The following is a 13,730-nucleotide window of genomic DNA, read 5'->3' on the forward strand; positions in this document are numbered from 1 at the left end:
TTGGACGCAATGAGAAACAACATGTGTGGTTTGTCAGGTGCAGGTCGACTTTGTCAGGAGCTGATGATGTGTTGGTCAGCTGCTGGTCAGGTACTGATGATGCTGGTGAGGTGGAAGGAGTCAAGCAGAGCAGGTGGCAAAACACAACATCTGTGATCAGGTTGATGTCCTTCTAAGGCTACTAATTCTGCTAGTCACTTAGGGTAACCCCAATTAGCTAGTTAAAGTAGCAGGTGCCTGCTGTGTTACTTAATCACCTGAAACAAAGTAAAGCGGAAAATTAATTTGGGAAGCAAAACAAATATCTTAACAAATGACAAGTCGTGTGTGAGCATGACCAACATTATTTTTCTCAGAAATTCATTGATATTCAGAACCATAACCTGCAGTGAGCTTGAGGGTTGTTTAGCTGGTTTAGGCTAACAGTCTAATCTGAGGGTCTTTCAAAACAAATTTTATAAAAGAAGCGGCTTTTAGTCCTGAGAGGAACTGTCTGAGTGGTTTCTATTTCTGCAGTTGCTGCAAGAAGATGTCTGCTCTGGAGCAGATATTCTTAATTGGTTTAAGGAGCAATAAATTTAGACAGTAAGTCACCACTTGTGACTAAGTGGTCAGGTTGAGAGCGGCTCCACCTGGTGGGTGGAAATTTTGGAAATTCTAATTTAATTGGTTAAAGACCTCCACTGGTAATTTAGTGGGAGGTTTAAATTGCAACAGGGAGACACAGAATAGTGGCTAGAGCTGTGGGTGCGGACCGAAGTAAAAGATACCTGGCTTCCAAGTTCTGTTTTACAAGGCACGCACGCGAACTCTAATGACCTTTTAACCACTAGCAGCTATCGTCCCTAATTGAGGATTTGTAATTATTAATTTATTAGGACGTTATCGTTCCCGACAAGTCCCATGGGATTTTTTGAAGCTTAGTTCGGTCCAGACCAGGTAATGTTTGTCTGTGACCACAGAAGGATCGGTCCAGTGGGGAGAGAACTTGTGTGCAAGTCTTCCTGTTCTCTGGCCGTCCTGTTTCCTTAGTGGAGCAGAGATGTGATGACACACTCTGTCCCCCCTTCGGAGCTTGTTGTGAGACGCATTTTGGTCGTTATAGACTTTGCATCTTTGTGTGCTGTCTAAATTATTTTGCCTGCGAGGAAATGTTTATTTCCTCTGGCTGGTTCAGTTAGGGGTTCCCTCCTGTCAAATTGTGTCTTTGACAAGGGAAAAGAAATGCCTCTCCGTTGTAAGGAGGCTCTGTGTGATGGTTTTGCTGGTTGAGACTGGCAGCAAACCTTACAGTTTTGATGTAGTCTGCTACATCTTTTTGCATGTTTGGCCAATATGCTACTTGTTTTAGTGCATTGTGTGTTGCACTGAACCCTTCGTGGCTTTTGTAAGGTGAGTCATGGGCGTGCATGAGCATCACCCCCCTGTGGCTCTGAGGCACCACGAACGCAGGTGAAGTGCGGGCGTCTGAGACATACGAGAGAATGCCCGTGACGACACGCAAAGAAGAGCGCACCAGGTAAAGGTGTTTCAAGCCAGGGATGGAAGCAAGCTCAGTGTTGGAGACAGGCTCTGCGTCAGAAAGGCAGAGGAGCATTTTGCTAATGGCGGGATCAAGAGTTTGAAGCCGAATTAGGTCAGAGTCACCGAGAGTCAGGGACTGAGATTTGTGGCGCAGGGGGGCTGTCACAGACAAGCCTGCTGCCTGGGCTCTGGTGGCATCGCAAGTCATAAGGGCGGGATGGGTGGGGAGCAAATCCGCTTGGGAGTGCTGGGGTGTGTCTTTAACAGCACCCTGTTTGCCTAGTGCTGTAAACTTGGTGTCAAGTTCAGCTGTAGGATGAATATATGTGGTGTCTGACCCCCCTCTCATGCCTTTATGTAAAGTCATGGAGGATGGCTCTGGTGAAGTGTTGACAGGGAAGGCGGTGACAGTTTGTGCACCCATCTGTCTGTCATTGGTCATGTTGCCTGTGGGAACAGAGTCGCTGGTAAGCGGCAAAAAAGAAAGGCTGACAGTAGCCTTTGAAGGCTCAGTGTGAATCACTTCCTTAGAGAGGTCAGGAGGCAAGGAAGAAGGCATGTGCCCCATCTCTGGAGTCCTGAGCTCACAGTCATGAGTGTCGGTGCTGATCGGCCAATCCAGTGGAGTGGTTTTGGGGATCAGTGCGTCATTTGAAGTGGTAACTAAAGCACAGAGGCGGGTTTCTCGTTCTGTGATGTATTCAGACAGTGAGATAGGCAGGGGTCGTTTCACCTGTGCCCAGATCGTCAAGTTCTGAAAGTCAAGCAGTGGCTCAAAGCGGTTAAGGAAGTCTTTGCCAATGAGTAGAGGAATGGCGTCAAATGGTGAGACATACACCGGGTGGATGAGGTCCATGGGACCGATAGACATGTGGACTAATGTCATGGCTGTCAGATTGAGGTTTTCAGGGCCGAGTGGCTGGACCTCAATGTCACAAGTCTGTAGTTCAGGTCTGTGTGGGAGCGGGTCATAGCCTGTAGCTGCCTGAAGAGGGCTGATGACATTACAGTGATGTCTGCAGCTGAATCAAGAAGTGCTTCCTGCACCAGAGTGTTTTCAAGTGTTACAGGCAGGTAGAATTTCCGTGAAACTCCCCTTTCAGTAAGGTGACACAAGAAGTGTTGGGAGGGCGGACTGCCCTGAGTGGCTTTGGACTCTGTGAGAGGATTCTCTCTTGAGTCGGACTGTACCACCAGGAGTGTCCTGGAGGGAGCGGTTCTCTCAGTCCATCTGTGTGAGCGTGTCAGTCGTTTTGACAAAGTGTCAGGAAAGGGGACTTTGGCTTTGCAGCAGCTGCGGCCAAGTGCTCTGCCTTCTTGTCTTCCTGTTTGGACAGGGTTTGGAGCAGGCGCTTAAGCGCTGTAATTTCCTCCTTACTAAAAGTGGGTGTGTCAGACTCACTTTCAGTGTTATCGGTATTTGTGTCTCTATAGTGGGATCTCTGGAGTGTAGCTCTCTGAGATCGCCTGTCCCAATTGTTTTGGGATTGGTGATGCTTGTGTCCCCCCTTCCGTGAAAAGAGGTGGGTTTCACAGCGGTTGGGCGTGTACCTGGGCCGATGGGTTTCAGGCCTCAGATTTTGGCTCTTCTCAGACCAAGATGGCTCTGAGTTATGTCGACCATGCTCATTTTGCTGAGGCAGGCTGCACCTCTGCTTCTGGCTTGGTCTATATTCTGGGAGGTGATGCAGGTTGACGCAGGTGTTTCAAGACCAGGAGCTCGTTTTGGCTCCACCTGTAGGGAATTGATGCTGAGAGTGAGGACACCATGGGGCTCAGATGCTCGTCATGGTGAGTCTCTGCTTTTCAAAACCTTTTGTAGCTAACTCCGTAGCTGTCGACTGGTTTGGGTGCGTGGGCAGGCTGCCACACCCAGATGACTGGTAGTGGGGTGGAGGTTTTGGATAAAAAGATATTTGAAGTTTAACTCTTCCTCCATATCGGGCTCATTTTTGGTACCAAAGTACGCTTGTCTGAGTCGGTTGTAGTACTGCTGAGGAGGTTCTGGCCTCCCTTGCTTAACAGCAAGTGCAGCTGTTAGACCTGATTGTGCTGTCAAGTCAGAATATTCCTCCACCAGTGCCTGGCAGAGCGAGTCATAATCTTGTCTGACATACCTGGGCTGGCGTTCAATAAAGCTGCTGACCTCTCGACTAGATGTCACCTTGATCAGGTAAATCTTGTCGTCAGTGGTGGCAGCAGGGAATTTCCGCAAGTATATTCAATATCTTTTAGATAGATACTGGTCTCATTTGAGCCTGTAGACTCAGGCTCGAAGCGTGTTATGTGGCGAGCGATTTTGTCTAAGTCCCTGTCAGAGGGGCTTAAGTCATGGTCAGCAGTGGGCGGCGGATGCAGCCGAGGGGAGTAAGCCGTCTTCACCTGAGTAGGTGGAGGGCTATTTCTCTGGCGCTCTGTCGTATGATCCTGTGGGATCAGTTGTGGGAGTGGTCGTGGAGACCATCCTCCTGAGGCTGGCAAAGGGGAGCGAGCCTTGTCTCTCTCTGGTGGGAGTGTTTTGTAGGAGGGAGTGTGTTGGCTGTCTCACATGAGAGCTGGAACTCTCTTCTGGTATCAGCCAACTCCTCCTTGTTTTCCTGCTGTAGCGGGGATTGGGTTACTCTGTCCCTGTCCTCTAGCTGTCTTCGCATTTCTTGCATGCGTTTTTGGTCAGCTTCTCTAAGTTTGCTATAAACTTAACTCGTAATTTTAGCTCTTTAATTTCCCCCACTGCTTGTCTAAGGAGGGTTTCTGATTGGTCAAGAGATTCAGTTGTGTCTTTAACTTTACTTTTGGTCCACTCTAACTCCTGTTCTTGCTGAAAGAGTGAGTGTTCAAGCTGATTGGTCTTTTCCTGCAGCTCAATTTTCTCCTCATCGACTCCACCCTCCTGTGGGAGGTGGCAAGGAGCTGTAGGTCAGTGATGCGTTCTTCCGCTTCACTTAGTGACTGCCTGGTGTTTTCCAGCTGCTGTTCAAGCTGGTGCGTGTGCTTAGACTGGGCAGACATTACAATAGCTAGTTTTCCTAGCATCTGGGACAAGGCTTTGTCCTTTGAGGAAGTGGCTAGAGCAGTTGTTACCAGCTCTGCAAAAATTGTTTCAAGGTTCACCGCATCGGTGCCTTGTAGTTGGCTTGAGTAGCCAGGTACCATGGTCTCGTCATGTGGGCCAAGATGGAGTCAAAGTGTTCCAGTGGGTCGCCCCCACTGGCTGCCACTAAGCGTGGGTCTGCCATGTTCAAGGCAGGTGCTCAAGTGGTTTGGTTAAGGACTTTGCTGTGAGTCCAAATCAGACAACAAACGAGTGTGTCAACTCAGAGGATATACCTACAAATACAAAAATAAATGGGTGTTGCTTCTATAGCTTCCTGGAGCTGTTGATGTTCCTTTAAGTTAATTTGGAAGGCTGGAATCTGAAGAAAAGAAGGATCAAAATCAAATCTATGGACTCAGTTATACAATTTGCTTTAACAAAATCAGAAGTGGACTACAGGTGTTAGCTGGTACAGCAGACCTGAGCCAGTCAGTTAAACAGAGTTTCAGCTAGTGTGTTTACTAGTTGAGAAAAAGGGAATGTCAGGTTGGAGAAAGCTGACTTTCAAGTCAGACTTAAATGCCAAACTGAAAATTCAAATTTAGGGTGAAGGCAAAAATAGGAAAAGAATTAAATCACACTTGGGATTAAAGTTAAATGCTATAGATCAAATCAAAGTTCATGTTACAACTAGCTTGACAATCAAAGCTCAAAGTTGGAAAAATTGTTTGAGAAAATTAAATTTTAGAATCAAGTTCAAAATCGGGAAAATTAAAATTTGAGATCAAAAATAATTAAATTTCAAAATCAAAGTTCAAAGGCAATGAGAATAAACTCAAAGTTCAAAGTTACATTAACAAAAATCCCAGGCTGATTAAAGTGGATTAAAAAAAAAAAAAATCAAAGCTGATTAACTGAAGGTTTTTTAATTACCCTTTGGTAATTATCAAGTTATCAAAATTCCAATTGCTATAAAAGTCAGAGTCCAAATTACATTTATGATGAACAAGGATTAAAGAAAGCCTAGTTGGAAAGCTATCAATTCAACTTATCAAGCTTAATGTAGGTTTCAGAATTCCATCAGTCCAAACAACAAAAGGTTAACAAAAATTCAAATCAAGATGTTATTCTGCATTTATCTTATTTCCTGCAAGGATCAAAAATAGCACTACAGAAAAGGCTTCAAAATGACAAAGTCAAAATCAGGGATATTGCAGCAGTAATGAGAATAAAGCTTTTTATTCAAATACAGCTGGATTAAAATTAGAAAAGCGAATCTTTGAATAAAAGATTGCATCAAAATTAACAGAACTACTCAGTGTAATCCTAGGTTAGGGTACGAAATTGGCTCAGTACCTTGTTACAAGCAAACACCCAATAGATCTTTAAAAGTTATTCAAGGAAAAAGGAGAGCCTGTGCTCTATCCTACACTTAAGGAGTAACACTCCTTATTAATTTAATCTGAGAGTCGACACAATGGTTTATGTGTCTCAAGTTAACAAGATCTATCACCAAAGTCTGGTTTAATTCACTCGATTCAAACGCTCATCTCTGTCACTGATGACGCTGAAGTCGATTTAATGCAGAGCATGCAATTTATTCCGCCAGCCAGTAGGGGAGCTGTGGCTCCGCCTCGGGCGCGGCCTATTTCTCAATGTAGAAGAAGAAGCGGCTTCCTCTCTGGTCCTCGGACCCAACAGCTGTTAGCTTCAGGCTAACGCAGTTAGCAAACCGTCGTTGCAGCAACGGCAGTAAATCAGAACACTGACGGACACCAGTCCCGCTCAAAATGGGGGAAGGACTCGCTCCTTTGTTTCAATGACTCAGCTTGCTTTCAAGCTTCGATTTAGCGTTAACTTAGCTCGGTAGGTACAACGCTACAGGCTAAACTCGGCGTCTTCACGCCTGTGACTCCACTGCCGGGCAGCTGTATTTGTTGAAGTAGCTAATTTCAACAGGATACCGGAGTTTTGCATATAACATAACAATCCACGGCTCAGCGCGTCAGACTGTTATTTATAGCCGCAAACAAATCACATTGGCACAGCGCAACTGTAATCTGTCTGCCTCTTATTAGGCCTTAAAATTATCAATATCGGTTAAGTTTCTCTCAACCAAAAGGGCATTTCATCCACTCGTCAGCGGAGATTGTATGTAGCTTTAGCTCAGATTTCTCATATGGCAACGTTACAGGAATGCATTCAGTTTAACATTAGCTCGGTCCTCATAGCTCAGCTCACTACAGCTCTGTACTGAACAACAAAGAAAATGGCCCGGCGGCCAAACAAGTTGCACAAAGCATTTCATTTCACAACAAAGAACATGGTCAAAACTCACACACTTTCATCACTAACGTTAAGTTAAGAGGGAAGACAGGAGAGTTTCTAGGGAGCAACTTACTGGGCGATAATTATTTCAGTGGCAAAATTTTGGAGGGAAAAATTTTCCTCAATAACTTTTCTCAATAACTTCTCTGCATCAGGGCTGTGTGTATAGTCTATTATTATAGTATGTCACAAGGCCTCACACGGAAGGCTCCATTATGTAGTGGACCTAAATTTATTAGTTATGCATTTTAATAAATTTATGAGAATTGATACCCAATTATGAATTATTATTCATAAAATCAGAATTTCCTCGTAAAGGGCACCACCGGAGTTGTTATAATCCTAGAGTCTCCGGACCTCTAGGTAGTTTTGAATAATTATACAATTATTACTAGTGATCAGTTAGTTAATAATCGCTCAATTATCTTAAATCAGTCAGTCAGTCAGTCTCATATCTAAAGGGTAAATTCTCTTGGCAGGAACTATAAATAGGCAACACACACAGCTCTTGATTATATTACAGTGAATTTATTCTCTAACTAAGGTGATAAAAGATGGTTGGATACAGGGAACATAAACATTTGCTGAACAATGAGCCTGGAGGTTCGATTGTGGGAAGCATTGACTCATACGGCATAGAAGAGCTAATGAAAGTAAACTAATGCTATTTTAGGAGTTAAAATGGACATCTGATCACAGGACGTGTGTTAAGTCTTACTGCTTGTCGACAGCCTGCTTTTGGCCTGTTGCACGGGTCCCAGCTAGCTGCCGATCCTGGCTTTTTGCTAGGGATTGTCCGGGGTTCTCCGTGTCTGACTGAAAACGCCTCCTCCGTCTGGCAATTCGGCTGTTTGCAGGTTTCCTTGGTTGTAGCTGGCGAGACCACGTGGCTTGGTCTGACCTCGGTGAAGTTGGCTCGACGAAAAAGGCTTAAAATGGAACTTGGTCGTTCCTGAATTAGTCCAGTGTAACTTAACGGACTCATAACTTTAACAAACAAAAGAAATAAAGAAAATAAAACAAACTGAAGGCAGATCGATGTCTCGGCACTTCAGGTGTGTAGCTTCAGGCGAACAAAGGCCTGTTTGTTTCGCTGAGTCTGGGCGTGTTGCCTGGCGAGGCACGCCACGCGCGTGCCGAAGCATCCAGAGGGCAGAGTGGAAGAGCGAGAGAGGGAAGAGACTAAGAGTCTAGAGACTGGCGAGCAGGTCGCGTGTCGCTCTTTTGTTGTCTGGGGCGTGGTTCCCCAGGGGGCGTCTCAGGTTTCCCAGGGACTGCCTTTCCAAACTTAATGTCTAAAGAAAAGAAATCTATTTGCACGTATTATAATCAAATATTTTCCACAATCGAACCTCAATGGTTGAACGGTTGTACTGTTCTAGGCATTTGGTAACAGGAAACAATTGTCACATTATTGGTCAGGATTTTTATACATTTAACCGCATTTCCGACGAGGGCATGTAATACTTATTTCGTCCACTTGGGGGAGCTCAGGTTACATGAGGAAAGCTTGGATTAAATCAAAGATCGTCTCTCCTTAGGAACCGGGGAATTTGTTGATTCATCCTTAAATTCAAGCTGGCGATTAAGAGTATAGTAAAACATTTGTTATCATTTCTAAAGGGATTTTGTAAGAAAGTATTATGAACAAGCATGGATTACATTAGATGAAGGAGTGTCTTGCTGAAAATAAAAACTTGCACAAGTAACTTCTTTTCAGCACTAATATCAACAACAGATAGCAACAACAGTTAACATAACTACTCAAATAGAGGCAAACGTATTCAGGTAACTAAAGATTTAATTAAATTTAATTAGATGCTTTGAGTCTTTTGGAGAATGCAGTCCTTTGTCATCCAAAGTTCAGTGTCTGGAACATGTCACACTTAGGTGAGACAAGGAGTATCCTTTTGATGTGGTAATAAAACAAAGAATAAGGTCAGTTTCCACGGAAACGTGTGTGGTGGGGTAAGTTTTGATAGGCTGTTCAGGGAGATGCCAATGGCTGGCTCGTGTCCCTTTGTCAGTTTAACAGTCAGGCCCCGCGTTATCAGCTTCGGAATCAAAATGGTGCCAGTTTTATGGTCGGGCTAGCACTTAGAGAAAGCAACTTTGACCCCTCCCCATCTTCTCTGGGGAGGAGAAAGGAATTTAGGCGTAGCTCCAAATTTATTCAATATAAAATGCACAAATCCACATCGTTGTTCACTACACTGCTTACATTCTCCCTGAAGCAAATTAAAAAACATGCACTGCACAATTATTTCCTGGGTGAATACGTGTATCTACATTTGTATGTTAATAACTGTTTTATTACCCTATTCTAATATAAATTTAATCATCTGTTATGGTCTTTGTGTTTAGCATCAAAGGACTACAGACTTTCATTTTCTTGTACAACCTTGTGTTGTGGAATGATAAATAAATAACTCTGATAACTTGATTTCTACTCATTGGAATGATGTCCAAAAATATGTAAATAAACCCCAGGTTAAGAAAAATAGTGAAAAAGTAAACCCAGCAAGCTTTCCCTGGATAATTACAGGGTAAAAACTGATGAACCCACAGAAACTGTGGCAAAAACAGCATGACATCAAGCTATAACCCTGTGTAAACATGTTTCTTTTTTCCAATAGGTTATGCGAGTTAAGGGGCTGAACTGTTGAAACAAAATCAACATAATCATTTATATTCAAGCCCTCGCCAAAACGAGTTCACACAATGCTGATTAAAGGATAATTTCTGTAATTTTCACATATTTTAGGGTCGAAACACGTAGGTACAAAAAGTCTTGGAATCCGTGCAGTAGATGGCTTCAGCCGACAGCCTCTATGTACACAACAAACTCCTTTCTCCAACTCACCTCTCATGAGATTTCAGAGCGGGATTTCTGTTTCAGGTTAAAAAGAAAGGGAGTCACTGGGAGTCACTCATCAGTTTCCTTTTCCATGGTGTTGTTAGACACCTGATATAACAGTCTGAGCCAAAAGTCGGAGGGAAAAAGAAGCAAATTTTGTGGACGCAATACTGACGGGCACCATTGCCTGAAGGAATAAGTTGCAGCCCCTGCTATTGGTTCACGGCTGCCGTCTGAAGCATCTACTGCACAGATTCCAAAACCTTTTGTACCCACTAGTCATTTCAAACCCGATGGTGTGAAGTGAAGCCAAGTCTTCTTCAATACAGCATGATGTTCATTTGGTCAATTATGGTCCCATTTAGAAGAAAAAAGACGATAAAGTAGGGGGAGTTTTAGGGAGGGGCTACCTTGTGATTAACAAGTCACTACCATGGCGAACAGTCAGTCAGGATAGAGGCGACTCATATCCACTGCACTGTGTACGTTCAACCATCACCATTGAGAAAGCTTATTAGGGGTCGGCTGATCATTTTTCTGTAAGTCCATTTTGTATTTTGTAAATCACAGTAAACGTGAATTACGCATGCACCTTGTTAACCAAGCTAGTAACAACATTGTCATGACAAACTCGAGGCTTCAAAACGGTAGCGTACAAACTTCTTCTTCCACTTCTTTTATACAGTCTATGGTTCCTCATCAACAGATCAGATCAGCCTCAGATTTACAGCTAAAATGATTGGTTGATAAATCGATTAGTTAATTGACTGCTCTTCTTATAAACTACATATCTTTGGACTGTTGGTTGGACAAAACAACTGAGGATATCAAACTGTCACTCACATTTTTCATTATTTTCTTAAATTCTATAGAACAAACTATTAATTAATTAATCATGAAAATAAATAAAAGTTAGTTGCAGCCCTATTCAGATTTCCTAACAAATCAAATCAAGCTTGAATCTTCAATTTAAAGCAGCAGAATCAGATGGTCTTACCTTGGTTGAGCAGCAGAGCTGTAAAGAGGAAAAAAAAGAGCAATAAGTAATTCAGCACACATTCAGCCAGACACCAACAGTAATACATCTAATAATACATCAAACTGCACTACGTTAAAGATGAAAGTATAAACTCAAACTCACAAATACTCACAAACAATTTAGAGAGTTGTTGGATAAAGATTCCTGTGTACATCACTTCACTCTTTTTTTAAACTCATGCTCACCCTCTCACACTCCCTCCACAAACAGACCATCACTTTATGTTCTGCTCTCCCTGTTTTCATGTTTACCATTAACAAAAATCTCTTCTCTTATCTGTCTTTCTTCCCGCCAGTGTTTTTGTTCATAACACACTGCGGCGACTGCTTCATAGGCCGTCTAACATCTAAGAAAATCTTCTGAAATTCACATAAATACTGTTCTCTCTCTGTATTTCTGTCTTTCCACCATTCTAAAGAATAAAAGAGGCGATCCAGTCCTTGTGGTAGTGGTATAGTGATTGTAGTCACAGGCAATGGATGAATCAATAGGTCCCTGTGTGTGTGTGTTTGTGTGTGTGTGTCTTTGTGTCTAAGATAAATCAGAAATTTATTGATACTTGTGGATAAAGTGGGTCACTGAAGCAGTTAAAAACAAAACAAACTGAACAAAAGACAGAAGAAAGAAAACACAGAAACAAACTGAAACAGCACAAAAATATGCAGCATTTGGATTACTTATAAGAAATTAAATGTTCTACTTAGCAGTGCTTATTTAAACATGAACTAATAGAAACTTGCACCAACCATGTAAAAAACCTGTTAAACTGCATCTTTCCTATTGTTTGTATTTTATATTACATTATGAAGCAGAGTGAAACCCTCCATGAAACTGGTGTTGATACCAAAACAATACATTTTGGTTATTGAAAAATCTAGATTTCTTTAATTTTATGTTTTTCTAATGAAGCCAAAGTTCTTAAATGTTAAATGTTAAACTGCAAGCGGCTCTACAACGACTTTGCCTAACTGTGATTTCCAAGCAAATTCATGGAAATATTTTAATAATAATAATAATAATAATAACTTAAATTTATATAGCGCCTTTCATGAAACCCAAGGACACTTACAACAACTGACTATACGTGACACAACAACAAAGAGTGACCGCTGTGGAAAGTGTTTCACATTTGTGTGCTCATATTTGACAGAAGTAGATAATCGGGAGAATCAGAGGATAAACTACTACAACAAACTAAAAACCAAGCTATAAGACTATTTTGAATGAAATCAAAAATCTTTCTGAACCTTCAGGTTTCAGTAAGTTTACACATATTCAGTTTGATGGTTTTGAAATAAGCACTGAGGTTCAATACTCATACTCATGTGCATGCTGATCAACAATCCTGTGAGTTTTTTCCTTTGAGGTAAAATAAAATAATCACACCAAATCAAATTCAGTCAGCAAAACATGCTGCATATACTAACCTGAAATTCCTCTCTTAAGCCAACGTGGCTCCTCCAACACAATGAAGAAGTTTTCATGTTTTTCATATTCTTCATCATCAATTATCCTCACCTGGAAAGTCTGACTGCACCCACACACACAAACACACACACACACAGAGAAAGAGACACAATTATTATTATTTTTAGACAAACGTGGTAGTATTTTTTATTTCTGTAAAACAAAACATACAATCTCATATTTACGGGAGCAGCCATACACACACTTGTACATGCAGACCACGCACTGTCAGTCACAGACACACAAATTAAGTGCAGCATTTCATCAATAGCGCTCCCGCACGGCCTTCACGACAGGGTGTCTGTGTTATTGACATGCTGGCCAAACCTCAAGGCCCATGAACACACACACACACACACACACACACACACCCCAAAACAGTACAGAGCTGCCCACACGGAGGTCTCCCCCCTGTCATCTCTGATCAGGACGAGTTGCTGTGTAAATCACAGCAGAAAAAGCATGATGCACGGTCAATAAGTCAGTCAAAGTGGGAGCAGAGGAAGAAAGTAAAAAGGTTACAAAAACAAGCAGAAATAGAAGAATAAAAAAGAAAGTACGAGATTCAGAGAGAAGTAAACTGTAAAAGTGAGATAAAAGTATGAGAGGACACATTTTGTGATGATTATACAGTTTTCTTTTGTCCTTAAGATTTAGATATGTCCTCATTCTCAATGTAAAGGTGCTTTATACAAATTACCAGGACATTGAACATATCTCTAACTATTTAAAATACTCATATATATAATATAATATTTGTGGTAGTTCAGTCTTGATATACTGCAGAACCATAGTAATGCTGCGCAATCTCTAATGGGTCTGTCATGTTATTCCCATTTGCTCACATACTCCATGTAAACCCTTTCATTCATTCATAATTTCATCCATGCAGTTGGCACGCTGTTCTGATGCACATGTATATACACTCACCTAAAGGATTATTAGGAACACAATACTAATACTGTGTTTGACCCCCTTTTGCCTTCAGAACTGCCCTAATTCTACGTAGCATTGATTCAACAAGGTGCTGAAAGCATTCTTTAGAAATGTTGGCCCATATTGATGGATAGCATCTTGCAGTTGATGGAGATTTGTGGGATGCACATCCAGGGCACGAAGCTCCCGTTCCACCACATCCCAAAGATGCTCTATTGGGTTGAGATCTGGTGACTGTGGGGGCCATTTTAGTACAGTGAACTCATTGTCATGTTCAAGAAACCAATTTGAAATGATTCGAGCTTTGTGACATGATGCATTATCCTGCTGGAAGAAGCCATCAGAGGACGGGTACATGGTGGCCATAAAGGGATGGACATGGTCAGAAACAATGCTCAGGTAGGCCGTGGCATATAAACGATGCCCAATTGGCACTAAGGGGCCTAAAGTGTGCCAAGAAAACATCCCCCACACCATTACACCACCACCAGCAGCCTGCACAGTGGTAACAAGGCATGATGGATCCATGTTCTCATTCTGTTTAC

General features: G+C 42.3%; 1 protein-coding gene across 2 annotated transcripts in view; it reads right to left on the minus strand.

Annotated features, from left to right (window-relative positions):
- The window catches only part of slc8a2b (solute carrier family 8 member 2b), a 170,977-nt gene that overhangs the window by 17,530 nt on the left and 139,717 nt on the right, over positions 1-13,730 (minus strand). For both annotated transcript variants that reach the window (XM_038693590.1, XM_038693591.1), the window contains 2 exons: positions 12,210-12,313; positions 10,741-10,758 (listed from right to left, as the gene is read on the minus strand). In XM_038693590.1, the coding sequence (XP_038549518.1) occupies positions 10,741-10,758; positions 12,210-12,313 (122 nt within the window). The remainder of the gene's footprint in view (positions 1-10,740; positions 10,759-12,209; positions 12,314-13,730) is intronic.

Source organism: Micropterus salmoides, unplaced genomic scaffold, assembly GCF_014851395.1.
Source record: "Micropterus salmoides isolate LMB-PRFRI ecotype aquatic unplaced genomic scaffold, ASM1485139v1 Ms_hic_scaffold_3, whole genome shotgun sequence".
In the NCBI taxonomy this organism is placed as follows: domain Eukaryota; kingdom Metazoa; phylum Chordata; class Actinopteri; order Centrarchiformes; family Centrarchidae; genus Micropterus; species Micropterus salmoides.